General features: G+C 42.8%; 1 protein-coding gene across 1 annotated transcript; it reads left to right on the plus strand.

The window, feature by feature from the left end:
• Positions 1 to 4,821: 4,821 nt before the first annotated feature.
• Positions 4,822 to 9,465, plus strand: c1qtnf6b (C1q and TNF related 6b; the record flags this gene model as incomplete). The annotated part of the gene is made up of 3 exons (XM_083905609.1): positions 4,822 to 4,827; positions 4,981 to 5,173; positions 8,918 to 9,465. The coding sequence occupies 3 exons, from the start codon at positions 4,822 to 4,824 to the stop codon at positions 9,463 to 9,465; spliced, it is 747 nt and encodes a 248-aa protein (XP_083761735.1).
• Positions 9,466 to 25,123: the final 15,658 nt, after the last annotated feature.

Below are 25,123 nucleotides of genomic sequence, written 5' to 3' on the forward strand. Positions count from 1 at the left end.
GTGTGTGTGTGTTGACCATCATGTCCACGGCTGACGATGAGGTAAAACTCGTCTCTATGATGCAAAAGTTTCCATGCAGCGGTTCTCAAATGGGGGGTCGTGGGACCCGTGTGGTGCGCCCACGAGAACTTATGAAAAGTGATGTTTTGGAGGTTTTGTATCTATATGGCGCTTTCCGTTCACACCCATGTTCTATCACTCAGGAATCGAACACACAACCTTCCTTCGGAGCCCATGAAACGCTATCGTGATGCACACATACTGTATATGCCTGTAGTTTTAAAGGGTACTGTAACGTGTAACTAATCTGACCTTAAAAATCTCATTCAAGTTCAAATCATACAGCCTAGAAGCATTTCTGACCATCTGAAGTAATTACCTTGTCGGGCCAGCAGAGGGTGCTCTGAGTTACGTTCATGGCAAGTTATTTTTGTGGGATTTGCGCAGTTGGATCGGGTTGAATTATGACTTTTTACTGCGCTGTAAATGTCTTATTACGATCAGCTCTGGCTGTCGCACATTGGCGATTTCGACCTTCGAATGCAAAGCAGGAGTCGAGGATTTTGACCGCATGTAGCATACAGGACGTCTCCGCGATACATCGCAACGGCGCGACTACGAAAACAACTCCCTTAACACGGGCAAACTTATTCAAAGTACGACTTTTGCTAAGTAAAGCGATAACTAGTGCTACATTAGGCGCGTTTGTAGCATCAGCGGTGGAAAAACCCTGGATTTCAACATTTAATTAGCATACTGGAACCGCGCTACGGAATGCCGAGCAGGTCACATCTTACTACAAAGGGTGTTTCCTTCCATGTATGATCATGTCTTTGGAGGTCAGAGGTCAGATTCAGTGACCTTAACAACAAGATTGCTGGACTTTCATAGCAAAACAGACTCTCTGTAACTTCCTTATGCAGTTAGTTTCCAATCGACTGGCTGTTGTTACAGTCACATTATTTAAATTTGACAATAAGGACATTGTATCAGTCATGACACCATATAAACGATTTAAATGGGAATATAAAAATGAAATGTCATGGCATAAAAACCATTGATCCGAGTCTAAAAATGGCAGACCCATCTGTGCTAAAAGGGAGAAAAAAAAATTGGAATTCTGGAACTTCTGTTGTCGATGATCTCTGAGGAAGAACGGTTGTCGAGAACCTTGTCCAATCTGCTGCAACATCTCTTCTCTGTTTTCTTTTTATTAGCGTTCTTGCACAGCTGAGGCTGCATTTGTTTGACAACACTGGTATTTCAAAATGCTCTCGTTTGCTTTATGGACCCCATTAAAATCACGTCTCTGTGCACAGATAAACCGACGCTAACCCTCAAAGGCGACTTGTTTGCTAACGCGCGGCAGAACAATGAATAAAGCAAACTCCTTCATAGGTTCCGTGCATCGCATGTTGCACATCCGCCGCGTGTGCGACGTCGAAGCAGAGCCAACGCTGTGTCTAAGCATGTTTGACAGATGTCTGAGAAATCAGCGAGTCAGCACGCTGCGTTTGATAAGCGGGGAGAAAAAAAAGCTTCGAGCCAAATAGTTCCCGACTTGGTTGTATCAGCAGATGTTGTGCGCTCGAGTTTCCTTTGGCAGCTAGCGGCGGACAAACATAACTGTCCTTTTCCTTAATGCTCGACAAAAAAAAAAAACGGAAAATGTCTGACGCAAGCCCAGGAAATGACACGACAGAGCTATTTCTGCGAGAAATATTATTAACCCAATTAAAAGTGAAATCCTTAACTGTCCTAACACATGTAGGAGGCGTGATTTTGCATCAAATCTGATTGGTTAAAGGTGCCATATGTCAGAATGTGGCCAAAAACGGTTACTACATTCAAAATTCAAAATACAGAGGTCTTTTAGGTTTCGTTTTCTGACGTAACTGGTAACCCGTGGTTGCTCGGCAGCTGAGACTCTACTGACTGCAATGATTGGTGGTAGGTGGCGCCACGTGCCAAAAGGTCAATCTACCAACGAGTGGTCGTAGCTGAAGAAAGAGACCCAGAGCACGGCGAGAGCTAAACTTTTATACCTTAGGAACACCCCTCTCATATGCCTTTCTCTGCAGGGGTCTGCCCCCTCCAGGCCGTGCTTTCACACGCCTTTGTCTACTGCAGGTATCGGGGGGCGCACACAGAGGTAGGATCGTGCAGGTTGTTCTAGTCTGGTGCAAGTTGAGTCTAGACATCCTCATTTGAATACACAAAAGGGTCAAGTTAGTCTGTCGATTGCGTACAGAGGCGTTTTGATCCAAGTCTGTTGGTCTCACCTCTTGAAAATGGGAGGTTCCAGACTCAAAATCAATCTCAAATGAGACGCTTATTGGCTTTAACGCGGTTGACACTCGTGCCTCACAACAAGAAGGTTTCAATCCCATTCAAACAACCTTCCATAGGCCAAAGACTGATGGGAGTCAACGGGGTTAATCTAAAGACTCTAAAGTAAAGTTTCTACCAAGTTGTTCAGTGTAGAAATGTGGGTGTCCGTTTTCCACAAGCTGTAAAAAGATAGCAACGCAACCAATCACAGTCTCTGTGCTCTCCTGCTTTTCCTCCTGCCCTGCAGCTCCATCTTCAACATCCTGTATCCATTGGACCTTCCCCTTTCACTGCCATCCTTCTGTCACTCGTCACCCATAACACTCGTCTCCACCCACTCCACCCCTGCCAGAAATAACACGAAACATGCAATTATTAAAATATACTGACAGACGTAGGATTCCGGGTCCGTTTCAAAGGAACGTTGACAGTTCTCGTGCAGATTCGAGGCCGTCTTTTCGTTACTATTGACAAAAATGAACGGGGGGGGGGGGGAAAATAAATCAGAAGCAATTCATGTAACATGTTGCAGAAATATATCCTCTGACGTTTGGCTGGCGTCGACAGCGAAAGCCGTTTTGGATTATAACTCGCATTATAATGTTTTATTAGCAGTAGCTGGATAGAAAAATGCAGGCAGAGGTTGAGCCCATTTTCGTTTTTTTCCCGCTTCCATCCATCATCTCAGATGTTAACATTCATCCATCACTGTAAAATCCCCGGGACATTTCTCGTTCATCACTTTTTCTCTCTTTGCAGACGTTTTTTTTTTTTTTTTTTACATTTTGTGAAAAGTGCGGGAAAAATCATGCACTCTTTTTGTGGACAAATAGCAGTTTATCAATTAATTGGGGTTGGCCGGTCGAAGTTATGGTCAGGGTTTATGTCATGGCGGAATCAGAGGACATCAATTAGGCCAATTATCAAGAGACAGTTTCCAGTGTCGGACAGACGCGTAGAGTACAGATTTCTTGGATGCTCCATGACATGCTGGCGAGAATTTCCTTGCCTAGTTCGACATCTCCTCCAACACAGAGGATGACAGAGTGCACTGACGCTACGTAACATCCAGATATAAGATGGAATAATGACCCCCCAAAAAAGCGTTTTCTTGACTTTTTGGCAACAGCACCTCAACCTCTTTGACGTCTCTTCAAGGGACAACAACGACCCTGATGATCTAGGAATCCAAGCAGCGATTGGTCGGGGTCATACTTTGAGTTGTGTTGCCAGTTGCCCCCAAAACAAGACATGGCAATAATCCGTGATAATCTGACATATCTTGCCTTTGGAGCAATTGGGCCTTTCTACAAAAACACCCAATATGAGGACGTTCTAACCCTCATTTGGGAGGATGAAGCCGTAAAAAATGGACGGATCTTGAGCTAATGTCCGTGTTAAAGTTGTTTATGTGCGTATTTGTTGTTATATCCTTGTCAGGAAGCTTCAGGACTTCACACAGTTCCATTAGGATTCAATTGGGTGCAAAAGTTGAGGTTGTTGGTGTCCAGGTTCACAGTGTGTAGGGACTTTCAGCGGCGAACAATACCCTTGAACAATGCGTGAGAATGTTTGCATCTTCATTCTGAGAGTATCAAATCACTGGTGATGTTTTTACATCCACTTCACGCAGGTGTGTGCGCGTGTTCTTGTATGGGTATCTTTGTGAGGACCAAAAACAACGTATATAACCGAGGCAGTGAGGACATTTTGGCTGGTCCTCACATTCTGGCTTTTTCAGGGTTAAGACCCGGTTTTAGGGTTAGGCACCAAGTTGTGATGGTTAAGGTTAGGGTCATTGTATGTCCTCACTACGAATGCTATACAAACGTGTGTGTGTGTGTGTGTGTGTGGCCTCTTAAACCTTTTCCTTTCAAGCATATCGGTTTTCACCGTCGCCGAATTGAAAACCTCTGGATCCCGTTTGATCACAGCAGTCATCTGTAATCTCTGGCTTTCACTTTCAATCCAGCTTGTTTTTCCCCTTCCTTCATTTTCTTAACCAGGAGAATCCCTCAGATCTACCGTGTTACATGAGCTGGCGAGATGTTATCCGTGTGTGTGTGTGATGCCGTGCCAGGGAGTTCATCCCGGTGTTTGCTTAACCTCCAGAGTCTAAAGTGCCAGTGAGCGCTGTTGCTTTTTAAGAATAAACATTACAATAGTTTGGCTCGCGGCACTGCGAACAATGGAATTTAGCCATAACCGCAACACAACGCGTCTTTGGCAGCGGTGCGTTCTGGTCTGATCGAAACAGCTGTTGCTTGAGAAACCTGCATGTCTGCTGACTTTTACAAGAGTTTATGATGAATTTTACTGACTGATTAAATGTTTTGGCCGGAGGATTTCTGTCTCTTGTGTTTGAGATAAACCTCAAAGTCTTAGTTTGAGCTCAGGGATTTCACAATATCTTAGCTTACTGGAAGTTCAAAATAGCCACCAATCCCACCCATTATCTATAACTCCATAATACCCTCTCTTAAGGGTAGCATGGGGGTGTGACTGTGATCGGACAGCCAACGGATCGTGATGTGGACTTGTTTCAATGTCTGGAACTTTTTATTTCCAAAATCTGGCAGGGACCATTTCCATTTCCTCAACTCAACCGTAACTTTTCTCCCTTTTTGTTCCCTCCCCTCGTCTCTTTAGGTCGCGACAGTCATGTTGGTGGTGGGCGCCAAGCTGCTTTTGCTCCTCCCCCTGGTTTGCTGTGTCCCCTCCCCCTCCAGGCCACCGTCCAGACACTGCCGGCGGTGCTGTGATCCGCAGGAGCCCTCGGCGGCCACGGGTCAATACCAGATGCCCGAGGTCCGCACGGTCATCAACATGACCATCCTCAAAGGTATGAACCAACAAGTCGAACCTTAAAGGAGACTGTCTCCTTGTCTAGCCTGCACCTTCGTCCCACACCAGCAGGGAGCCAGCTCCCCAATATCTACAGTAGGCAAAGTGGTGTGAAAGCACCGTCTGGAAAGGTAGAGTCTTTGTCTATTGGAGGAATGCGAAGGGGGAGCTGCTCAGACATAAATGCGGAGTTTTAACTTTGCTCCGGGCCTTTTTCCAGCAAGGATCTCTCCTGTGAAGATCGACCCTTTCCTTGCAACGAAAATAAAACCTCGTCGGCCGGCAGAAGTTTCTCTATTTCATTCTTCACCAGTAGCAAGACTAATGGTGCAAAATCGTCTTTTTAATCATTTTAATACAACTTACATGTGCTAAAGGGAAAGTAACACGTGTACTCAGTCTAATCTGCACATTTGTGTTTCTTTCCCATGTGATTCAGACATATTTGCAATTTTGGCTTTGGTTATTTTGGGCGAGTAACTGACTGACAAATTGCCCAATCGCTCTAAAATAGAGGAAAAGGGATTAGGGCGATATTTCTTTCTGAACCCTTCTGTTTGCTATTTGGCAGAAGCGCATTGTTGCTAATTGGTTGCCTTGGTGCAAGTGATGCAAAATTCCCACTGAGTCATTGACTTTTTTTGTGTTTTTTAAATGTCTGGAATCACTTAAAGATGACAAACTATTGTGACCTAATTCCCATTGTGCCTGTTTCTGAGCAGTTTTAAGAGGGTTTTTTTTTTTTGTGAATTTCATATCACAGGTTAATTTTACGCATGTTTTTGAAAATTATTGGTCAGACAGATATGACTGATTAGCGTATATAAAGCTTTATTTGTGTTTCACATCGAAACTTTGAGGAGGTGAAGACAAATGCGAGGAGCAAGGACAGGGTGATTAAAAATACAAGTGTTTTTTCTTCACTTATGTCAAAACTGTTACACAATCACAAGCTCGAGAGCGAGATTTGTGAGCACACGTGTCTTTGATTTCAGACTCGCAGCAGCCAGAAACAGCGACGCGTCGTCACTCGGATTGTTTTATCTGCTGCTCCTTTGATAACGGCGCATACCAAGAGCGTTTTAACCCCAGGATCAACCTGGAAACTGCTCCAATTGCATAACTACACAAAAAAGAACATGCACAAGATGCATGCACGCTGTTTTCAAGGCATCAAATTGAACTTTTCCACTCAAATAACTCAATCGATACCCTTAAAATGATCAGTACTTTCCCACTGGGCTACAAATACACTTATTATATGAGGCATATATAGCCCTGAAGAGGGTTCTGCGTGCCTTTATTGAACATAAAAGTTCAGGATAACCCGCTTTTTAACCCGGTTCTTTAAAATGCATTTATACTTCAGCGTTTGACAAACACTGGGGACTTTTCCCTTCGTGTGGTTTGCAGGGCTTGGATGTAATTAAACAACGGTTCGTGCAGAATAAGAGGACAGTAAAACGGAAGAAAAAGCAAAGGGCCCACCCAAAAAAATCAAACCAACGTACAAGCAACTGCTTCAACACAGTCCCTCAGCCAATTCACAGACTGCATCAGTGGCTTCTTATAACCTCACCCTCAATCACAAACACCTGTCATGGGCCAGACTCTGAGCTCAGGTAATTGAGCCACAGGTGTCTTCACTGAGGCTGATTAAACTGGAGGGAACGCGGGCAGGTGGAAGCTTTTCTCAAAGAAATGATGTTGTGCTTGTGGAGAACAAGAAAAGATCAAGAAAAAGTGCACACACACACGTAAAAACTGTGGTGAAGTATTGTAATTGTAAACGTCCGTATGTCATCGCAATCCCACAGATACCGAAGGATTCTGCGAACAAATCTTTTTAAATGATTCAGTTGCACCAAAAACAACTGCTTTACAAGTCAATAGTTTGTGTTTGTGTCACGTAAAATCGACGTTCGTGCACAATTTCCTGCAGCCGTGCTGTGATGAAGCGGTTACTATAGAAATGGAAAAACCATACCAAGCGAGCGGTGCTGGAACTGTACACTGGAAAAGCGCCTCAATTATCCAAAGATAGAATAATACATTTCAGGTTTTAAGGGTTAAAGTTACTCAGAAATCTAACTATTTAATGCGATTTTTCACGGTAAAAAAAAGTGAATTTAGGAGCAGTCGTGGCAGGTCGAGTGTGAAAAGGATGAACCTTAAAACAACTTGAGCTTGCAAACGGTGAACTAGAGAAGAAAAACCTCAAAGTTCATGCCAGGTTATGCCTTATATGGACGTCAATCTCAACCTCAGGGGTTTTTTTAACTGAGGACATTGGTCCCTGTGGATGTTTGGGGAGGATGAGGCTATCTTTACCTCCGGTCTGCAGGAAATGTCGGGTTATGGCGGGCGATGGCTCAGTGCTGTGGCCTCTTCCTGTGTGTGTGTTTTTTTTTTACCCACTTATGAGCCTCTCTCTCTGCAGGGATTCCAAGCCTCAAAGACCTAAACATTTATTTATTTATTTACACGACGTGATTTTTCACGGCTTACCAAACACGTCGCCTTTGAATTTCGTTGCAAAAACGGTTGTGTGAGGAAAATACATTCGTCTCTTTATCGTTCTGCTTCATGCTGATATGAGGATGATGTTTTAAGAACTTGTCACTCGTCCACTTAACGAGACATTATTTTAGACTGTGCAGTGGATGATGTACGGTTCATAAAAATCACTTTTAAGAGCCGGTTAGGTCCAAAACAACATATTCGACTGATTCTAACACGTGCGCGAATGAACTTGCTTTGAACTATGGCTGCAGAGCGTCCACAAGGGGGCAGTGCAGAGGCAGTTGAATTGTTAGACAGAGCCGTGATCGCGTTTTCTACGGTCCACCGAGAAGGGGCTGAAGGGGTTTAAGGGGTTTAAGATTTATGCAAACAAAGTTACTGACCGGAATACAAGTAACTATAGTTAGAACTGACAGTTATATTTGTACTTTTGTTTACTTTTTGTGGTGTTATAGAGCTCGTACATTACATATAATGAAAGTTTTTTTGTTTCTCCAGTGCTGTTTGGTTTGGTTTGGTTAGTTATCATGTCGTTTGCTTGTTCAGACTGCATCCAGGGAAAATTGGAGCTGCGTGGCGTGGGAACAGCAGAAGCTGCGACGCGATAAGGGCAGCCCTTGATTTGCTTTGCGTGTTCTGCTGCATTCATATTTTCAGTATCACAAGCCAAAATCGTCTCGATCACGATTAAAAACTAGTTTTAACGTCCAATTTAAAGCCAAAATCCTTTATCTCTAGATTGCGACCCTCTCAGCTCAGATTCTGTTCTGCGAACCCGATGACACACAAACAACATCTCCACTCTTCATACCTGCCTCACAGCCATCAGAGACTGGATGTCATCCAACCATCTGCACAACAACACACCTTTTAAGCCCTTTTTAATGGTCCAAATTCACTCCACCCCTCCATGTAAACCTCAAGAACGAGAAATCTTGGCATCGTTTTTAACTGCAATATCAACCTCTACATAAACAAAACTAATTCAAACCTGGCCAAACTCAAGTCCAAGCTCTCACAGGCCTCACCTGGGATTAATCCACACCTTCATCTCCTCGCGACAAGATAATTGCCTTCCTCTCATGTTCCAGACATCATCAGCCCCTCTTTTGTCTTCAAACACTCCGGGCTCCGCACTGTTTGTGTTTCGGAACGCTCCCCAACTCACCACATATCATCAATAAAGCCTCACTGACTGTCTTGTATCTCGTCTCCTCAGGTGATAAAGGCGAGAAAGGAGACAAGGGCACGCCTGGGAAGCCGGGTCTGGAGGGCCCCGCTGGCTTCCGAGGACCCACGGGCCTCAAAGGCAGCAAAGGGCAAGCGGGGGCCCCCGGAGACGCCTGCAAGATCCCCCAGTCGTCCTTCTCTGTGGGTCGCCGGAAGGCCCTGCACAGCATCGACTACTACCAGGCGCTGGTGTTCGACACGGTCTTCGTCAACGTCCACGGCCACTTCAACATGTTCAAGGGCAAGTTCTACTGCTACGCGCCGGGCGTCTACTTCTTCAACGTCAACATCCACACGTGGAACTTCAAGGAGACCTACCTGCACCTGATGCACAACGACAAGGAGCAGGTGATCCTGTACGCGCAGCCCAGCGAGCGCTCCATCATGCAGAGCCAGAGCGTCATGCTGGACCTGGCCCTGAACGACGAGGTGTGGGTGCGCCTCTACAAGCGGGAGCGGGAGAACGCCGTCTACAGCGACGACGTGGACGTTTACATCACGTTCAACGGATACCTGGTGGCGCCGAGCGTCCTGTGAGAACACGACGGACAGGATGGATGGATGGATGTTTTTTTTTTTTTTTGCCGTGGATACTGCTTTGCCCCAAGAACGAACGACTTTTGAGGAAGTTTGGTGCTTTTATTCCTTCCTTTCATCCCAGAGAGCTACAGACCATGGTTTCCAAAAGGGACCGTATCGATGTTCCCCGGGTCCTATGTTCCCCGGGTCCTATGTTCCCCGGGTCCTATGTTCCCAAGGTCCTATGTTCCCCGTTCCTATGTTCCCCGCTTTGTATGTGACCGGGGAACAGGGGAACATAGGACCCTTTCTCTGAAAAAGGATCCTATGTTCCCCGCTGTGTATGTGACCGGGGAACCGGGGAACATAGGACCCTTTCTCTAAAAAAGGGTCCTATGTTCCCCGCTGTTCACCCAAAGGGTCCTATGTTCCCCACTGTGTATGTGACCGGGGAACAGGGGAACATAGGACCCTTTCTCTGAAAAAGGGTCCTATGTTCCCCGCTGTTCACCCAAAGGGTCCTATGTTCCCCGCTGTTCACCCAAAGGGTCCTATGTTCCCCGCTTTGTATGAGACCGGGGAACATAGGACCCTTTCTCTAAAAAAAAGGGTTCTATGTTCCCCGCTGTTCACCCAAAAGTACCCGGGGAACATAGGACCCTACCCCTAACCCAAACCCCAACCCCAATCCAGAAACCCTATGTTCCCCCCGATTGGGGGACATAGGACCCGGGAACATAGGACCTGGGGAACATAGGTACGACCCCTTTCCAAAACACATGGACTGCCCCCATTTCAAAAGAAATCTTAAAATAAAAAAAGGTTAATGCAGCACACACAATTAGGAAAGAATGTTGAATGACTTCCTTTGTTTGTGGAGCCAAATGTCTTCTGTACTTCTGTGCTGTACTAGGTATTCCTACTTTTCAGGGACTTAAATTCACTTAACAGGAATCACAAAAAAACAACAAATGTGCAATCATTTATGGAGCAATTTTGCTTCTTTTTTTTTTACGATGGTTCTGATGTGTTTCGAGCGGCGGCCGTCGGACCCGAAACACGTGTTTACGCGGTGCCTTTCAGAAGAAGACGTTAAAGGGTCAGTTAACAAAAACCACGGGTTGCCAGTTACGTCAGAAAACGAAAACCTAAAAGACCTCGGTATTTTGAATTTGAATGTAGTAACCGATTCTGGCCACATTCTTACAGATGGCGCCTTTAAAACATTATCAGACATCAGACGCTGAAGAAGTTCTTGACCCGGTTCAAATGATGGGAAAACTAAGGTCTTGTTGAGATTTTCTTCACAGATGTCACCTCACGATATCTGGACGATAGTAGCTGTCAATCTCACTCGTGTGAACCTGATGTTTACCGTCTATTTCCCTCCGATTGGGAACATTATTTACTAAATTGACACCATGTTCTATCAAAGACCTGAAGCCAACGAATTCAGACCAAAAAGAAGCTAATGTTCCAGTCTCGTCCTGGTGCCGATTCAAATTATTTTTACTTCCAGTTTGGCGTCAGTTGGCAAACAATCGTACACTCTTTAGAAATAAAAGTGTGAAGTAGAACCGTATAAGGTTAGAAGAACCCTCTTGGAGGGTTCCACCAAGAACCCTTTTTAAACCCTTTATTCAGGAAAGGGGGTTTAAAGGGTTCTCTGGATCAAAATGGTTCTTACTGGAACCATTAGTGTTACCAAAAACCCTAATGGTAACCCTTAAAGAAGCTAATGGTTCCAGGTAGAACCTCAACCCTTGTAGAAGAACCCTTTTGGAACCCTTATTTCTTAGAGTGTATGTGAAATGGTGCTAAGTCTTTCCTATTTTTAACTGACCCTTTAAACACGAACACATCAAAAATAGATAATAATAATAATAATAATAATTATAACAAAAACAACAACTGTGGTGCTTTACTATCAAATGCAGGGATGCATTATTTAAAAAAACAAACAAACAAAAAAAAAACAAGGTTAAATATCATGAATTCTTGGAGATGTTAAACTGCAGAGCAGTTGATGTAAATAGCTGTATATTTACCTTTCTATAACTCAATACAATATCTGTGCTATGCTGTCGAAGCTGGACCGTGTGTCTGTTTGTGTTTTTATTTCTCCTTCACAATTCAAGACATTTGATCATAAGAAATTAAAGGTTTTCATGATTTCACGCGACATCTCTGACCCTTTCCTCAACTATCTAATCCTTATCCTCAGTGTGGGGAGTTATTTGGCTCACAACTGATCTACTGAACTTGTGGGGAAATGAGGGGGGGTATATGTGATTTACCCTTCAAAAATTGGCCCCTAAACAATCAAAAGTACATATCACATTTCCAGAGACAGCGTTACGGGGCTTCTGCAGCACACGTCACCTCCCATCTGTTTGGCCGTATCTCCCCCCATTAGCTGTAATGTCGTCCTCGGGGAGCGTTATAAATACTTTAAACTCTGAGTGAAGCTTCATGTGGAAAACAAAAACACCTCCCTGTTCCTGGATCATCAGCCCAGACGAGTGGAGGCTGTTCCAACATGCACAGAAGTCAGATAAAAAGGGAACCACTGGCCGATTTAGTTCACTCGCTAACATATCGACTGAGTTAGGTTTGTCTCTCGCAGTGTGGTCGTTTGAATTTTAGCAGCAAGATTATTGATGTGATGGAAACTGAAGGTTTTTTTTTTTCAGGGAGCGAAGAAAGCGGGAATTTAAAAATACACGTAAACATGTTAGTCTGACTAAAACAGGACTTTAGACATGTTAGTCTGACTGGACTTAAAAAATACATGTAAACACATTAGTCTGACTAAAACAGGACGTAAAAAATACATGTAAACACATTAGTCTGACTGAAGCAGGACTTTAAAAATACATGCAAACACTTTAGTCTGACTAAAACAGGACGTAAAAAATACATGTAAACACATTAGTCTGACTAAAACAGGACTTTAAAAATGCATGCCAATGTGTTAGTCTGACTAAAGCTGGACTTAAAAATGCATGTAAACATAGTAGTCTGACTAAAGCAGGACTTAAAAATACATGTAAACATGTTAGTCTGACTAACACTGGACTTCAAATACATGTAAACACATTAGTCTGACTAAAACAGGGCTTTAAAAATACATGTCAACATGTTAGTCTGACTGAAACAGGACTTGCTTGTAAACATGTTAGTCTGACTAAAGCAGGACTTACATGCAAGCATGTTAGTCTGACTAAAGCAGGACTTTCGACATGTTAGTCTGACTAAAACAGGACTTTAAAAGTACATGTCAACATGTTAGTCTGACTAAAGCAGGACTTTCGACATGTTAGTCTGACTAAAACAGGATTTACATGTAAACATGTTAGTCTGACTAAAGCAGGACTTTGGACATGTTTGTCTGACTTAAACAGGACTTGCATGTAAATATGACCCCACTCAAAAACTGACCCAAAAAGTGGAAATCTGCAGATGCAAAGGGGGGGAGTTGTAAAGGGGGCGCCAGCGAGCCATCGCAGCGACAGGGAAACGATAAATCAACGTTATGAGACGATGAAGACGTGCTTTACAGGCCGTTTCATTGAGGCCGAGTTTGCAGTTTCTGACACTCGCTCGCAGCTGGAGTCAGTTTCCCCCCTCGATGAGGGGAACGGCGACCGGGGCCGCGCTAGCCTAATTACAGCCGCGCGACCTTTGACCGCGCTCATCAGAGGTAGACGTTTGTAAGAAGAAAGAAAAATAATAAGAGGAGAGTTGAATATTATTGGGTACGACAGATGCTGCAAGCAGTGTCGTTTCTGGAAAGCCCAAAATTACAAGCAGAGAACCCGCAAGCTGATGAATCCCTTAAGTCTACAGTTTTCTCGAGCTACAGCGGCTTAATATCCTTCAAAGTAAGCAACGAAGGCTGCAAAGTCTTTTCTGTGTCGCTCTGTCTTTGCTTTACTGTGGAAAGTGAGGATTTGGCCAAATGGCGGCTTTAAAAGGGGGGTTCGTGTGTTCTTTGTTTATGGGATGAGTCCGTTTGAACGGAGCGAGAATGCTCTGGAAAACAAGAATCACTTTGAGCCAACGCAGTTTATAACATGGCTTTGTTTGTGTGACTGAGCCGTTTTACGATGACAAGAATGCACGGCCTGCTTTGTTGAAGGAGTGGAACTCTGGCAGCGGCAGAGGCAGACGAGCTAGCTCCGCGTTCAAGAACCATACATGGTCCGGGTTTTTGTAAGAATTGCGCGATATCTGACGGTGAGACTGAAAAGGTGAACAATGGAACGCCGGAAATCACTTCAAAAAGCAAAACAGCACAATCTGTCTGCTTTGTCACTTTCAGGTTTTTGCGTGTCGGCACAAGATGGCGGCGGCCTCCGTTTTCCTAACCCTAACCCTTTAAACATACATGTAAAGATGTTAGTCTGACTAAAACAGGACTTAAAAAATGCATGTAAAGATGTTAGTCTGACTAAAGCAGGACTTAAACATACATGTAAACATGTTAGTCTGACTAACACTGGTCTTCAAAAATACATGTAAACATGTTAGTCTGACTGAAACAGGACTTACTTGTAAACATGTAAGTCTGACTAAAGCAGGACTTTCGACATGTTAGTCTGACTAAAACTGGATTTTAAAAATACATGTGGACATGTTAGTCTGACTAAAACAGGACTTTAGACATGGTAGTCTGACTAAAACAGGACTTTAGACATGTTAGTCTGACTAAAACTGGACTTTTGACATGTTAGTCTGACTAAAACTGGACTTTAGACATGTTAGTCTGACTAAAACAGGACTTTAGACATGTTAGTCTGACTAAAACTGGACTTTAAAAATACATGTGGACATGTTAGTCTGACTAAAGTAGGACTTTAGACATGTTAGTCTGACTAAAACAGGACTTTAGACATGGTAGTCTGATTAAAACAGGACTTACATGTAAACATGTTAGTCTGACTAAAGCAGGACTTTAGACATGTTAGTCTGACTAAAACTGGACTTGCATGTGGAGCTAATTTTTATATAAGCTATAAAAAAAACACAAACGTTTTAAAAGTGTTGCACACGTCTGCCTCCATCTTATCTCGCGTTACGCCAACAGTCGCCATGTTCTCCTTCACAACATCCCATGAACCATCTTCTGTGGTCTTCTGCTTTTCCTTCTGGCCAGCAGCTCCATCATTGGATAGATTAGATATATAAGCCTGCTGATTTCTGGCATCTTCTCTTTCTTCTTTATAAAATTGCTTTGACTTTCTTAGGATATTTACACTGGTGGCTCAGCTGCCGAGCAACCACGGGTTGCCAGTTACGTCAGAAAACGAAACCTAAAAGACCTCGGTATTTTTGAAATTTGAATGTAGTAACCGTTTTTGGCCACATTCTTACATGTGGCGCCTTTAAAGATGGTAACATATGGACCGGGAGAGAAGAAAGGACTCAGCGCAGGAGGAGCAGAAGGTGGGGTGTGGAGAACCTCTGCTGGTTGGCTTTATGGATTACGTCTGGATTTAGCCATGAAAGTGGTGTCTAACTCCGAGCCAAACGCAGCTTCCATCAAAGCGTCTCTCTCTTCTCGTTTCCCCCTCGTAAAAGCTTCACCGCCTAATAATTGTGTAAACGGCTCTGGAGAAGAAAGGTCAGTGGTGCTGCTGGAGGGGTGGATCAAACCAAAGGGGTGGGGGCCCGTGTTCTTCCACGAGCCACTGACTGTACTCCCCCCCCGAGCCATAAATGTCACGATGATAGGATCAGATTCAGGTAAATAATGTTTTGTATTGATGGAATTAAAGGAGCCATATTCTTGTAACCCTGTTCAGCTTCTGTAAAGATCTGATTTTGTTTTAAATTGCAGCTCAACAAGGCCAAGAGTTTTGTTTTTTTTTTCCCGGAGAAAGTTTCCTCTGGCAGATTCGCAGCAGCACTTCCTACTCTGATTTATCATTCTTTATTTTATCAGAGGCTCATTGAGTTGTTTGGGTTTCCTGAGCCAGAGAATGCAGTTGACGGGGGCAAACCTCAAGGAGATGGATTGGATTTCCTGCTCTGATCCAGGGCGCTGATCTGCCCCAATGCTCTTTTTCTGGGCTGGAGAACAGCATTTTCTGACAGCGGAACACAGCGCCTACAGCCCCGAGTCAGAATTCTTAATTCTTGCTTCCTGTACAGTGTGTAGCGTCGAGGTGGGGGAAAGAGCGAGTCGTTTATCCGGTCGATGCTTGTTTGGAAAGTCAGCGTATGTGGGTCACCCGAGGATAATTAAGAGTCTCATTTGTCAATGGTGTTCTCCTTATAGTTGCATCCTCTATGTCTATGTCGTGTGAAAGCTACAGTTGGAACGATGATTTTCACCCCGATTTAAAGCGGACCTAGACAGGAAGTTTTTTTAGTGTGTATCTGCGTCATTACCTTGTTTAAGAAGCCCTGAAGGTTCTAAACAAGCAGTTCAGCCACTGCTGAGAACGCTGTGTTTTATTGTAATCTCGGGCTCAGTGAGATCTCTGACAAAAACACGGTCCGGTTACGTAAACACCGGTTCTCCGGAACAGCAGATCGTCCTGCTCCGGGCACTAGTCCGGGCACATCCGGTTGCGTACATTGAACCGCAGAAGAAGAATAACGTCCGTTGTGGAGGTGTTTCATGAATGTTTTTAAACATTGTTAAAACAGTGTTTTGATAATAAGTAGCAGTGCATCCACCGTTCCAGAAGGGGGAGCTGCGCTTCTGAGAGCGGGTGTGCTGAATATGTCACTTTCGGGTACTGGCCAATCACAAGACACTCTGTCTTCTTGGGTGTGAGAGTTGAGTCTGAAATATCGCGGCTGAGGAACACCGTCAGAAAAGAGGATTTCTATCGGCTCGTTTACAGCAACTAGGAGCTTTTTGACCATAAAAACAAGCTAATCAGACCTCCATAGCTAACATATATGTGCAACAGGACCACTCTATGTGAGCGTTAACAGCTTGGAGTCACTGTGATGGTTGTTTTACGGCTTTTTTTGTACTCCAAAACAGTAGGGGGAGCTCCCTAGAGGACAAAAAACGAAGTGAAAAAGACTACCACAATTGCAAAGTTCCACTTTAACTCAGTCGTTCTACTTTCTATGCCCTCGATGCAGGTGTGAGTCACGATTTGCCCAAAGGGTTTTCTGTCTAGGGAATCCCCCCCCCCCGCACACTGGATTCACTATTTCGAGTTCCCCCCATCGTGTTCTTGAGTGTATTCCCAGCACGATGTTGACTGAATTCCTCCACAGGAAGAACAACACGGAGAATTTCCTCGCTTTTTGGACTTTTTGGAAAACGACTGTAGATTTACATGCAGTGCAATTTCGTCCGGTTTATCCTCCGTCCTGGAGCCAATCCCAGCTGACATAGGGTGAAAAGGCTGGGGTTCACACATGCAGAGCCAGAGCTTGTCCAATTAACCTAATCTGCATTTTTATTTGTACTGCAGGAGGAACCATCTGGCCACCCATAGATATGCCAAACAAAATTATACGCTGAAGCCTTCGAAGAAATGGTATTTGGGTCAGCTAAGGAAAAATGGAGGTATTGTTGTTGAGGTACGGTGTAATGCAGGGTTGGGACGCACCACATCAACCGTAGCCCGATATACAACCAGCAACCATGTTCTGTGTGACTACTGAACATTTCTTACCAGCAGGTGGCGGTAGTGTGCATTTCAAATACAGTACAGTACAGACAAAATATTTGCATTAAAAAAAAATATTTTGCAGACTGCAAATCATGTTTTTGTTTTGAAATCATGTTTTTCCATGTGGCGCCACCTACCGCCGTCTACCAATCATTGCAGTCAGTCTCAGAGTCTCAGCTGCCGAGCAACCACGGGTTGCCAGTTACGTCAGAAAACGAAACCTAAAAGACCTCGGTATTTTTGAATTTGAATGTAGTAACTGTTTTTGGCCACATTCTTACATATGGCGCCTTTAAGCAATAAAATTAGGCCGATTTTCAGATGACCAAATCATTGGAAGCAGTCTAGCTAGTTCCGGAACCCCAATATCACGTCACGATCATTGCAGCGAGTGGGGAAAAAGTCGCAATGAATCAAACGGTATCAAAATATTTCAGTGTGGATCAAAGCGGCCGATGTAGCCACCGCAGACTGACAGCAGAACAGCTGTAGAGCATTGTCTCTAACATCGCTAATTACAATAGGCTTCCTGTTTTTCACCCTAATTACAACTTCTGAACTTGTCATTTGCTTCCTTGTCAAGAGTCGGAGAGAGTTAAAGCCCTTTGAATTATACGTGTGTGTGTGTGTGTACTAAACTTGGCTTTAGACGCTGAAAGTTCAAAACTCGTTAGCTTACCCAGGTTAGCTTTAGCCTCAAAAACGCACCAGCCTTTTGGGCAGGATTAGCTTAGCATACTTGCTCTAGACGCTGCCCAGAGGTTCGACCGGTGCTGTAACCGCCCACAGAAAATGGCTCCTGCCGCAATAAACAAGGTTTGACACACACACACACACACACACACAAACCTGCTATTACTTATTCTTACACAAAGTCGTGGGCTGTCTGGCTTTTTTTTTTTTGTGTGTCTTCTTCTTCTTTTTTTGGTTGCAAATCACAGCGGTTAGGGAGAGGAGTTAGTATCCCACAGTGGTTTGTCCCAGTTAGTCTGAAGACATAGCTCTCTGAGACACACACACACACACATACAGTTTCCAAAACTTCAGAAGACAGTACACTCTTAGAAATAAAAGTGCTAAGTAGAACCATATAAGGTTCTTCGGATTGTCCTCATAGGAGAACCCTTTTTGGCTCCAAGTAGAACCACCAAGAACCCCTTTAAAACCCTTTATTCAGGAAATGGGTTTCAAAGGGTTCTCTGGATCAAAATGGTTCTTACTGGAACCATTGGTGTTACCAAGAACCCATGAAAAACCATTTCTTTGGGTAAGGGTTTTTTAGAAGCAAATGGTTCCAGGTAGAACCTCAGGCAGCCCTTGTAGAAGGACCCGTTTGGAACCCTTATTTCTAAAAGTGTAAAAACAAAAATGCTAAGTAGAACCATATAAGGTTCTTCGGCTTGTCCTCATAGGAGAACCTTTTTTATAAAGGTTACACCTGGAACCCTTTTGGAGGGTTCCACCAAGAACCATTTTAAAACCCTTTATTCAAGAAAGGGGTTTTAAAGGGTTCTCTGGATCAAAATGTTTCTTACTGGAACCATTAGTGTTACCAAGAACCCTTGAAAAACCCTTTCTTTAGGAAAAGGGTTTTTCAGAAGCAAATGGTTCCAGGTAGAACCTCATCAGCCCTTGTAGAAGGACCCTTTTGGAACCCTTATTTCTAAGAGCGTACATTGATTTACATTCACTTCGCGAGTAGGAGGTCCCACTACGACAGGCATTCCAGTGCACTTTTTTCTAGTTGGAGGTAGGATAAGACCCACGTCCAACCGGTTTGGATGGGCTCCGGAACGCAGCATTATTCCATGGGGGGGGGGGTCAATCTCAGCAGGAGTCACACCCCGGACAGTTCACCAGTCCATCACAGGGACACTTGTAGAGACAGACAACCATTCACTCTCACAATCTATGGTCAATTTAACCCATAGAGTGTCCAATTCACCTGATTTACCCCATATTGCATGTTTTTGGAATGTGGGAGGAAGCCGGAGAACCTGGAGAAAACGGTTCCGAATGGGAGTTGCGAACCCTAACCCTTCTTGCTGCAAAGGCAACCGTGTTAACCACTACACCATCACACCATCTCACAGTTGTGAGCTCACGAAGAGAAAGCTACAGTCTGAACACACGAAGCACCTTTTTTTTTTAAATAACCGTGACAGTCCTTTGTCAGTAAGACTTCAGATAGTAGCACTCACCCAGGTCTCTTTGTTTCTTGATTTCCGTCCACAGCTTTATCCTCCATATCCGGAAGAGTTTTGCACAACCATTCACTCTCACACCTGCGGGCAATTTAGTGTTCGATTGACCTCGTCAGGTTTTTGGACGTGTGGGAGGAGCCACAGGGTTTTAAACATGCCATCACTGCACAGAAAACTGGATTTCCTAAAACCTATTACCTATTAAAACTGCCTGTTTTAAAAAATTCTAAATCTGTTTTTCATGTACAATTGCAGTGTTGTTTTTTTGTTTTTTAAATAAAACTGAATTGTTAACACACTATTTTAACATAACTGAATAAAAAAACAAACATTTTTATGGTTCAAATCAGCAAAAAAAAAACAAAAGTCCAGATGGTAATTTTTAAGTGTTAAAACTTCCATTCTGTGTCCAGCCGTAGTTTTACAACTGCATGTAAATCGGGTAGATTATCGGTTTATTCATGAGTCAGCAAAATGAAAAATAGATTTTTTTTTTTTAAAACAACAACCTCTGGCTATCATGAATATTCACGACAACATGTCCTGACCATCTGCAGACGAGCACACGCTGAGATGCTAACGGTAATTCTCCGTGGGCAGCGGCCGTTTTTTTAACACTGGTTTGCACCGGTTCTGGTTTTATATTCACATGCGCACGAATATGTGCACTTTATATACACTTTATACACTTCACTGTCCTCAGACTCACAGGAAAACAACAGCGGTGCATTCCTTGGTCAGTGAGCGCTGCTGCAGCCCAGTCCTCTGTGGTTAATCTGGCTCTTAAACTGGACATTAAACGTGGGCCCAAAAACCAGCTGTAGCAGATGTGTCACTTTTATGTTTGTATATATATACACATATATTTTTATATAGTTTTATGTTATTGTTCTTTTTTTATACACTACCTGGCCCAATATTTGCTCAAAACTCAACGTTCCCTAACCCACAATCGCCAAGGCGAGCCCAGCCGGTGGAAACAGTGACATCTAGGGGTGGAAGTCGAACATTGCGACTTACTTAAATATCAATATCCAAGCAGCGTCCGACTCTTTGCTTGCCGCAAAGCGGCGGCGGCGGCGTCTTCGGGGGGTTATCTTCTCAGAGGCGCTTCTCGCTCGTCTTTATACCCCGAACGTGTGACGTGTGGCGCTCGTAACTGTCCCCCTGAAACACAGACAGGTAGGAACTAAAGTCATCATAAAGTCCAACGAGGCGCGGTATAAAATAAAGTGGAGCGTAAACGCTGCGGACACAACAACAACAATAATAATAATGATAATGATAGAATATAAATACACAATAATATATATATATATATATATATATATATATATAAATAATAAAGTATACAATGAAATAATGAAAACTACGGTGGCCTGAATGTAACATAAAGATGGTAGATCGACTCCCAGTGTAAGAAAAATGACTAATTCTAATGTTTAAAAAAAAAAATATATATATTATTATTATTATTATTATTATTATTATTAATATTACTTTTGTAAGTGAAAAAATTATATTAATGAAAAATAAATTGAATATTGTTTTATTGACTCCCAACTAAAACCTACACACTGGGCCTTTAAGTGGTCAAAATGTTTTTTTTTAATATTTTCTTTATAATTATTATTAATTAAAAGTAAGTTATTATGACATTATATATATATTTTCTGAACAAAACAAGTAATTGATTAGTGAAAAAAAAATTGGACCAATTATTAGTTCTTTCCCCAACAAAGGAATGTTACTTTAAAGCAGCGACAGGTTCAATCTGGGCCAAATAACACTGTTATTTTAATTTTTTATATATTTTTTTCCTCCTGACGTCTTAATATGACCACGATTACAAAGTCATCGGCTCAAAGACGAAAAACACGCGCTCGTACTCCAGAGTTATGCTTTGTAATTCGTGTGTGAAAGCAGGCAATTTGGTGGTAATGGAATACTTTTCTCTTCCCATTAGGAGCCGGGAACATGATACAGCGTGTGTGTGTGTGTGTGTGTGTGTGTGTGTGTGTGTGTGTGTGTGCAGAGAGTGATGCGTCCTCCTAATGAGCAGCGATGCTGCCCTCTAGTGAGCCGAAGCGTGGGTGATGCAAATCAGCCGCAATGGAGTCACATCTGGCACCAAAGAGATGGGAGAAAAAAAACATACAAATATATATACACAAAATATACACAGAATATACAAAAAAATACAGTGGTGTTAAAATTTTAAAATTAATTTATTATATTGTCTTTGTCATAGAACTCATTACTTTTTGTTCCTGGTTAACATACAGCCATTCATATAGAGAACAAACAATTTTTTATTTATTTTTTTTTAATTCACCATTTTTTTTGTTGTTGTTGTTGTTGTTTGTTTTTAATCAACTTAGAAATTTACACTCTTCTTCTTTGTGACCCCAGACACGGAGAAAAATATCCTTTTTTTTTTTCATATTTTCTCATTTGTGTGTGTGTGTGTGTGTGATGAATACGAGCAAAAAGGGGGCTCACACACACACACGCTCATTTCCTGACAGTGCATACACACACACACACACACACACACACACACATAAACATAAAAATAAAAAATAAACAAGCCCCTCCCCGACAAACAATGGTATAAAAAAATAAAATTATGCCAACACATACAATCATCACCAGTGCACGGGGACAGAGAGAGGCAGGGGTTGTGTGTTTGTGTAGTGATTTTCTCTTGTGTGTGTGTGTGTTGTCTCATAATAATAACCCCTCCTTTCTCATTTCAATTCAACAAAATAAACCACAAAAAAAGTGCCACAAAAAAAAACAAAAAAAAACAAAACCCATCTCGTTTGATCGTCCCTCTCTTTACATTGTAAACCTCATTTTAATTATTATTATTTATTTGTTTTTTTTTCCCCACCCCCACACAAAAGAGTTGTGCGGGGGAATCACATCTGGCAACCCAGCGGGGAAGAAGAGAGAGTGAGAGTGTGTGTGTGTGTGTGTGTGTGTGGAGAGAGGGTTTAAATGGATATGAACCTGGCAACCGGCCCTGGTTTTTGGTTAATTGGCTGCAGACATTGTCCTGCACCCGAGGACACGAGCAGCAGTGACTGGTGCCGGTCATGTGACACGACCGTGCATTGTGTGTGTGTGTGTGTGTGTGTGTGTGTGTGTGTGTGTGTGTGTCTGTGTGTGTGCAACATGGTGTCCTGTGTCAATTTGTCCTTTTTCAAGGACTTGGGACAGACGGACGTCGTCGCCTAGTGGTCACCGTGAGAACTGGCCAGTATGTGTGTGTGTTCTTGTACTTGTGGCACACTGAGGACCAGTGAAGGTTTTTAACCAACAAAGTGAGGCCATTTTTACGAAGTGGGGACATTTTGCCCGGTCCTAATTTTTGTTTTCATTGAAATCACTTCCTGAGGTTGTAAACATGCTATACTGTTGTTTTTAACATACTTAACAATTTGGTACAAAAACCTCTGGGGCTCCACCTGCAGATATTTTATGGTACTGCACCCAGTAGTTCTTTATGGAAGTAGATATTTGTAATTGTGTAGATTTATAAGGTGGAAATGCTGGTCCTCAATATGCCGCAAGTACAAGAACGTGTGTGTGTTCTTGTACTTGTGGAACTCTGAGGACCAGTGAGGGTTTTTAACCAACAAAGTGAGGCCATTTTTACGAAGTGGGGACATTTTTTCCCTGGTCCTCACTTTGTTTTCATTGAAATCACTTCCTGGGGTTGTAAACATGCTATACTGTTGTTTTTACCAGAGTTAACAATTTGGTGAAAAATAAAAAAAACTCTGGGGCTCCACCTGCAGATATTTTATGGTACTGCACCCAGTAGTTCTTTGTGGATGTCATTCATGAAGTAGATATTTGTAATTGTGTAGATTTATAAAGTGGACATGCTGGTCCTCAGTATGCGGCAAGTACAAGAACGTGTGTGTGTTCTTGTAATTGCGGCACACTGAGGACCAGTGAGAGTTTTTAACCAACAAAGTGAGGCCATTTTTACGAAGTGGGGACATTTTGCCCTGTCCTCACTTTGTTTTCATTGAAATCACTTCCTGAGGCTGTAAACATGCTATACTGTTGTTTTTAACAGAGTAAACAATTTGGTACAAATTTGGCTCCACCTGCAGATATTTTATGGTACTGCACCCAGTAGTTCTATATGGACGTCATTCATGAAGTACATATTTGTAATTATGTTTTTTATGTTATTTATAAAGTGGAAATGCTGGTCCTCAGTATGCATCAAAGTACAAGAATGTGTGTGAAAAATAGTCGGTGCTTCATTAAAAGCAGCAGCAATTTAAACCAACGACGAGAATACGACTACAGTAATTTTTGAGTGTTGAGGTATGTGCCGTCCACGTTTTAGTGTCATCACGATCCGTTTTTATTTCTTTATTTCTTTATTTATATTTATTGGAATTCTTCTATCCTCTCCAGGTCTCTGGCTTTAGTCCCTGACGCCGCTTTATGAAGCCAAAACCCACAAGAAAAACAAACAAAACACCAGTGACTGAAACAATTAAAAGGAAATTCAGGGTCTCCAGGAACCATGAAAGCAAAAAAAAAAAAAAAACCCTGTTCAAGACACTAAAAAAAATAAGAGAATATATCTATGAATGCATAAAACAACAACAGAAACAGAAACCAACGTCCCCTCCACAAATAAGGTGCAATTCATAGTTTTTTACAGGCAGAAGTTATTTCTGCATTATTTCAGCATGCAAACAAACAAACAAAAAAAGCTTTTCTTCCAAAAGTCAAAGTAAGATTGTGTTTGTTTTAGAGGCAAAACAGAAGCAGGACACAAACAAATAAAGAAAAAAAAAAAAAAAAATCATCACTTTTGACACGGTAAACAATAAAGATCAGGGCAAGAATGATGGCTTCTATTCTTTCTTTCTTTTTTTTTCTTGCTTCCTGGGTTTCTATCTTGGTTCAAACCGGTTCTGAGTGGCTGAGCGATGACAATTTTTTTTCTCCTGGTCACACACACACACACACACACACACACACACAATGGCGAGCCTTCATCGCGATCGCATAACAGCAAAGGGCACAAACAGAGCAGCTACAGTAGTCTGACTGTTTTCACCAGGAGAGGACACACACACACACACACACACACACACACACACACACACACACACACACACACACACACACACACACACACACACACACACACACACACACACACACACACACACACACACACACACACACACACACACACACACAGCCGCCATCGTACCACAGCTACACAGGCTGAACTGTGTGTGTGTGTGTGTGTGTGTGTGTGCGATAATCTGAGAGGGTAAAAAAATAAGTTAGAAATAAAAAATCTCAATAAAGAAAAAACTTGTGATGCGTTTAAGGTCACAAGGAAAAGGCGGCGCCGTCAAAAAAACAACACCACCGCGAGTCCACAAGGTGGAATCGTCAAAGTGTGTGTGTGTGTGTGTGTGTGTGTGGGGGGGGGGGGGATGGGAGGACGAGGAGGCGTGGACGTCTCATGCACACATACATACACCTTAAAAAGACATTAAATATCAAGCTGCCAAGTGGATTAAGTTACAAAAAAAAAAAAAAATAGTACAAAACAAAAGTTAAATAGAAAAACAGAAGACACTCATTCATCTCTCTCCCCCCAGACGTCGACCCGGAAACGATATTTCAAACACTTTAAAAGCAACAGAACCCTCAGAAAAAAGGAAAAAAAGACGTCGATCGATTGACTTCACATGAAAGCAAAAGTGCAAAAACCAAAAGAAACCACAACAAAATCGTAGGCGTCGGTCACTCCCTCTCTGTCTTTGTTGA

This window comes from Microchirus variegatus (genome assembly GCF_963457635.1).
Source record: "Microchirus variegatus genome assembly, chromosome: 19".
NCBI classification, from domain to species: Eukaryota; Metazoa; Chordata; class Actinopteri; order Pleuronectiformes; family Soleidae; genus Microchirus; species Microchirus variegatus.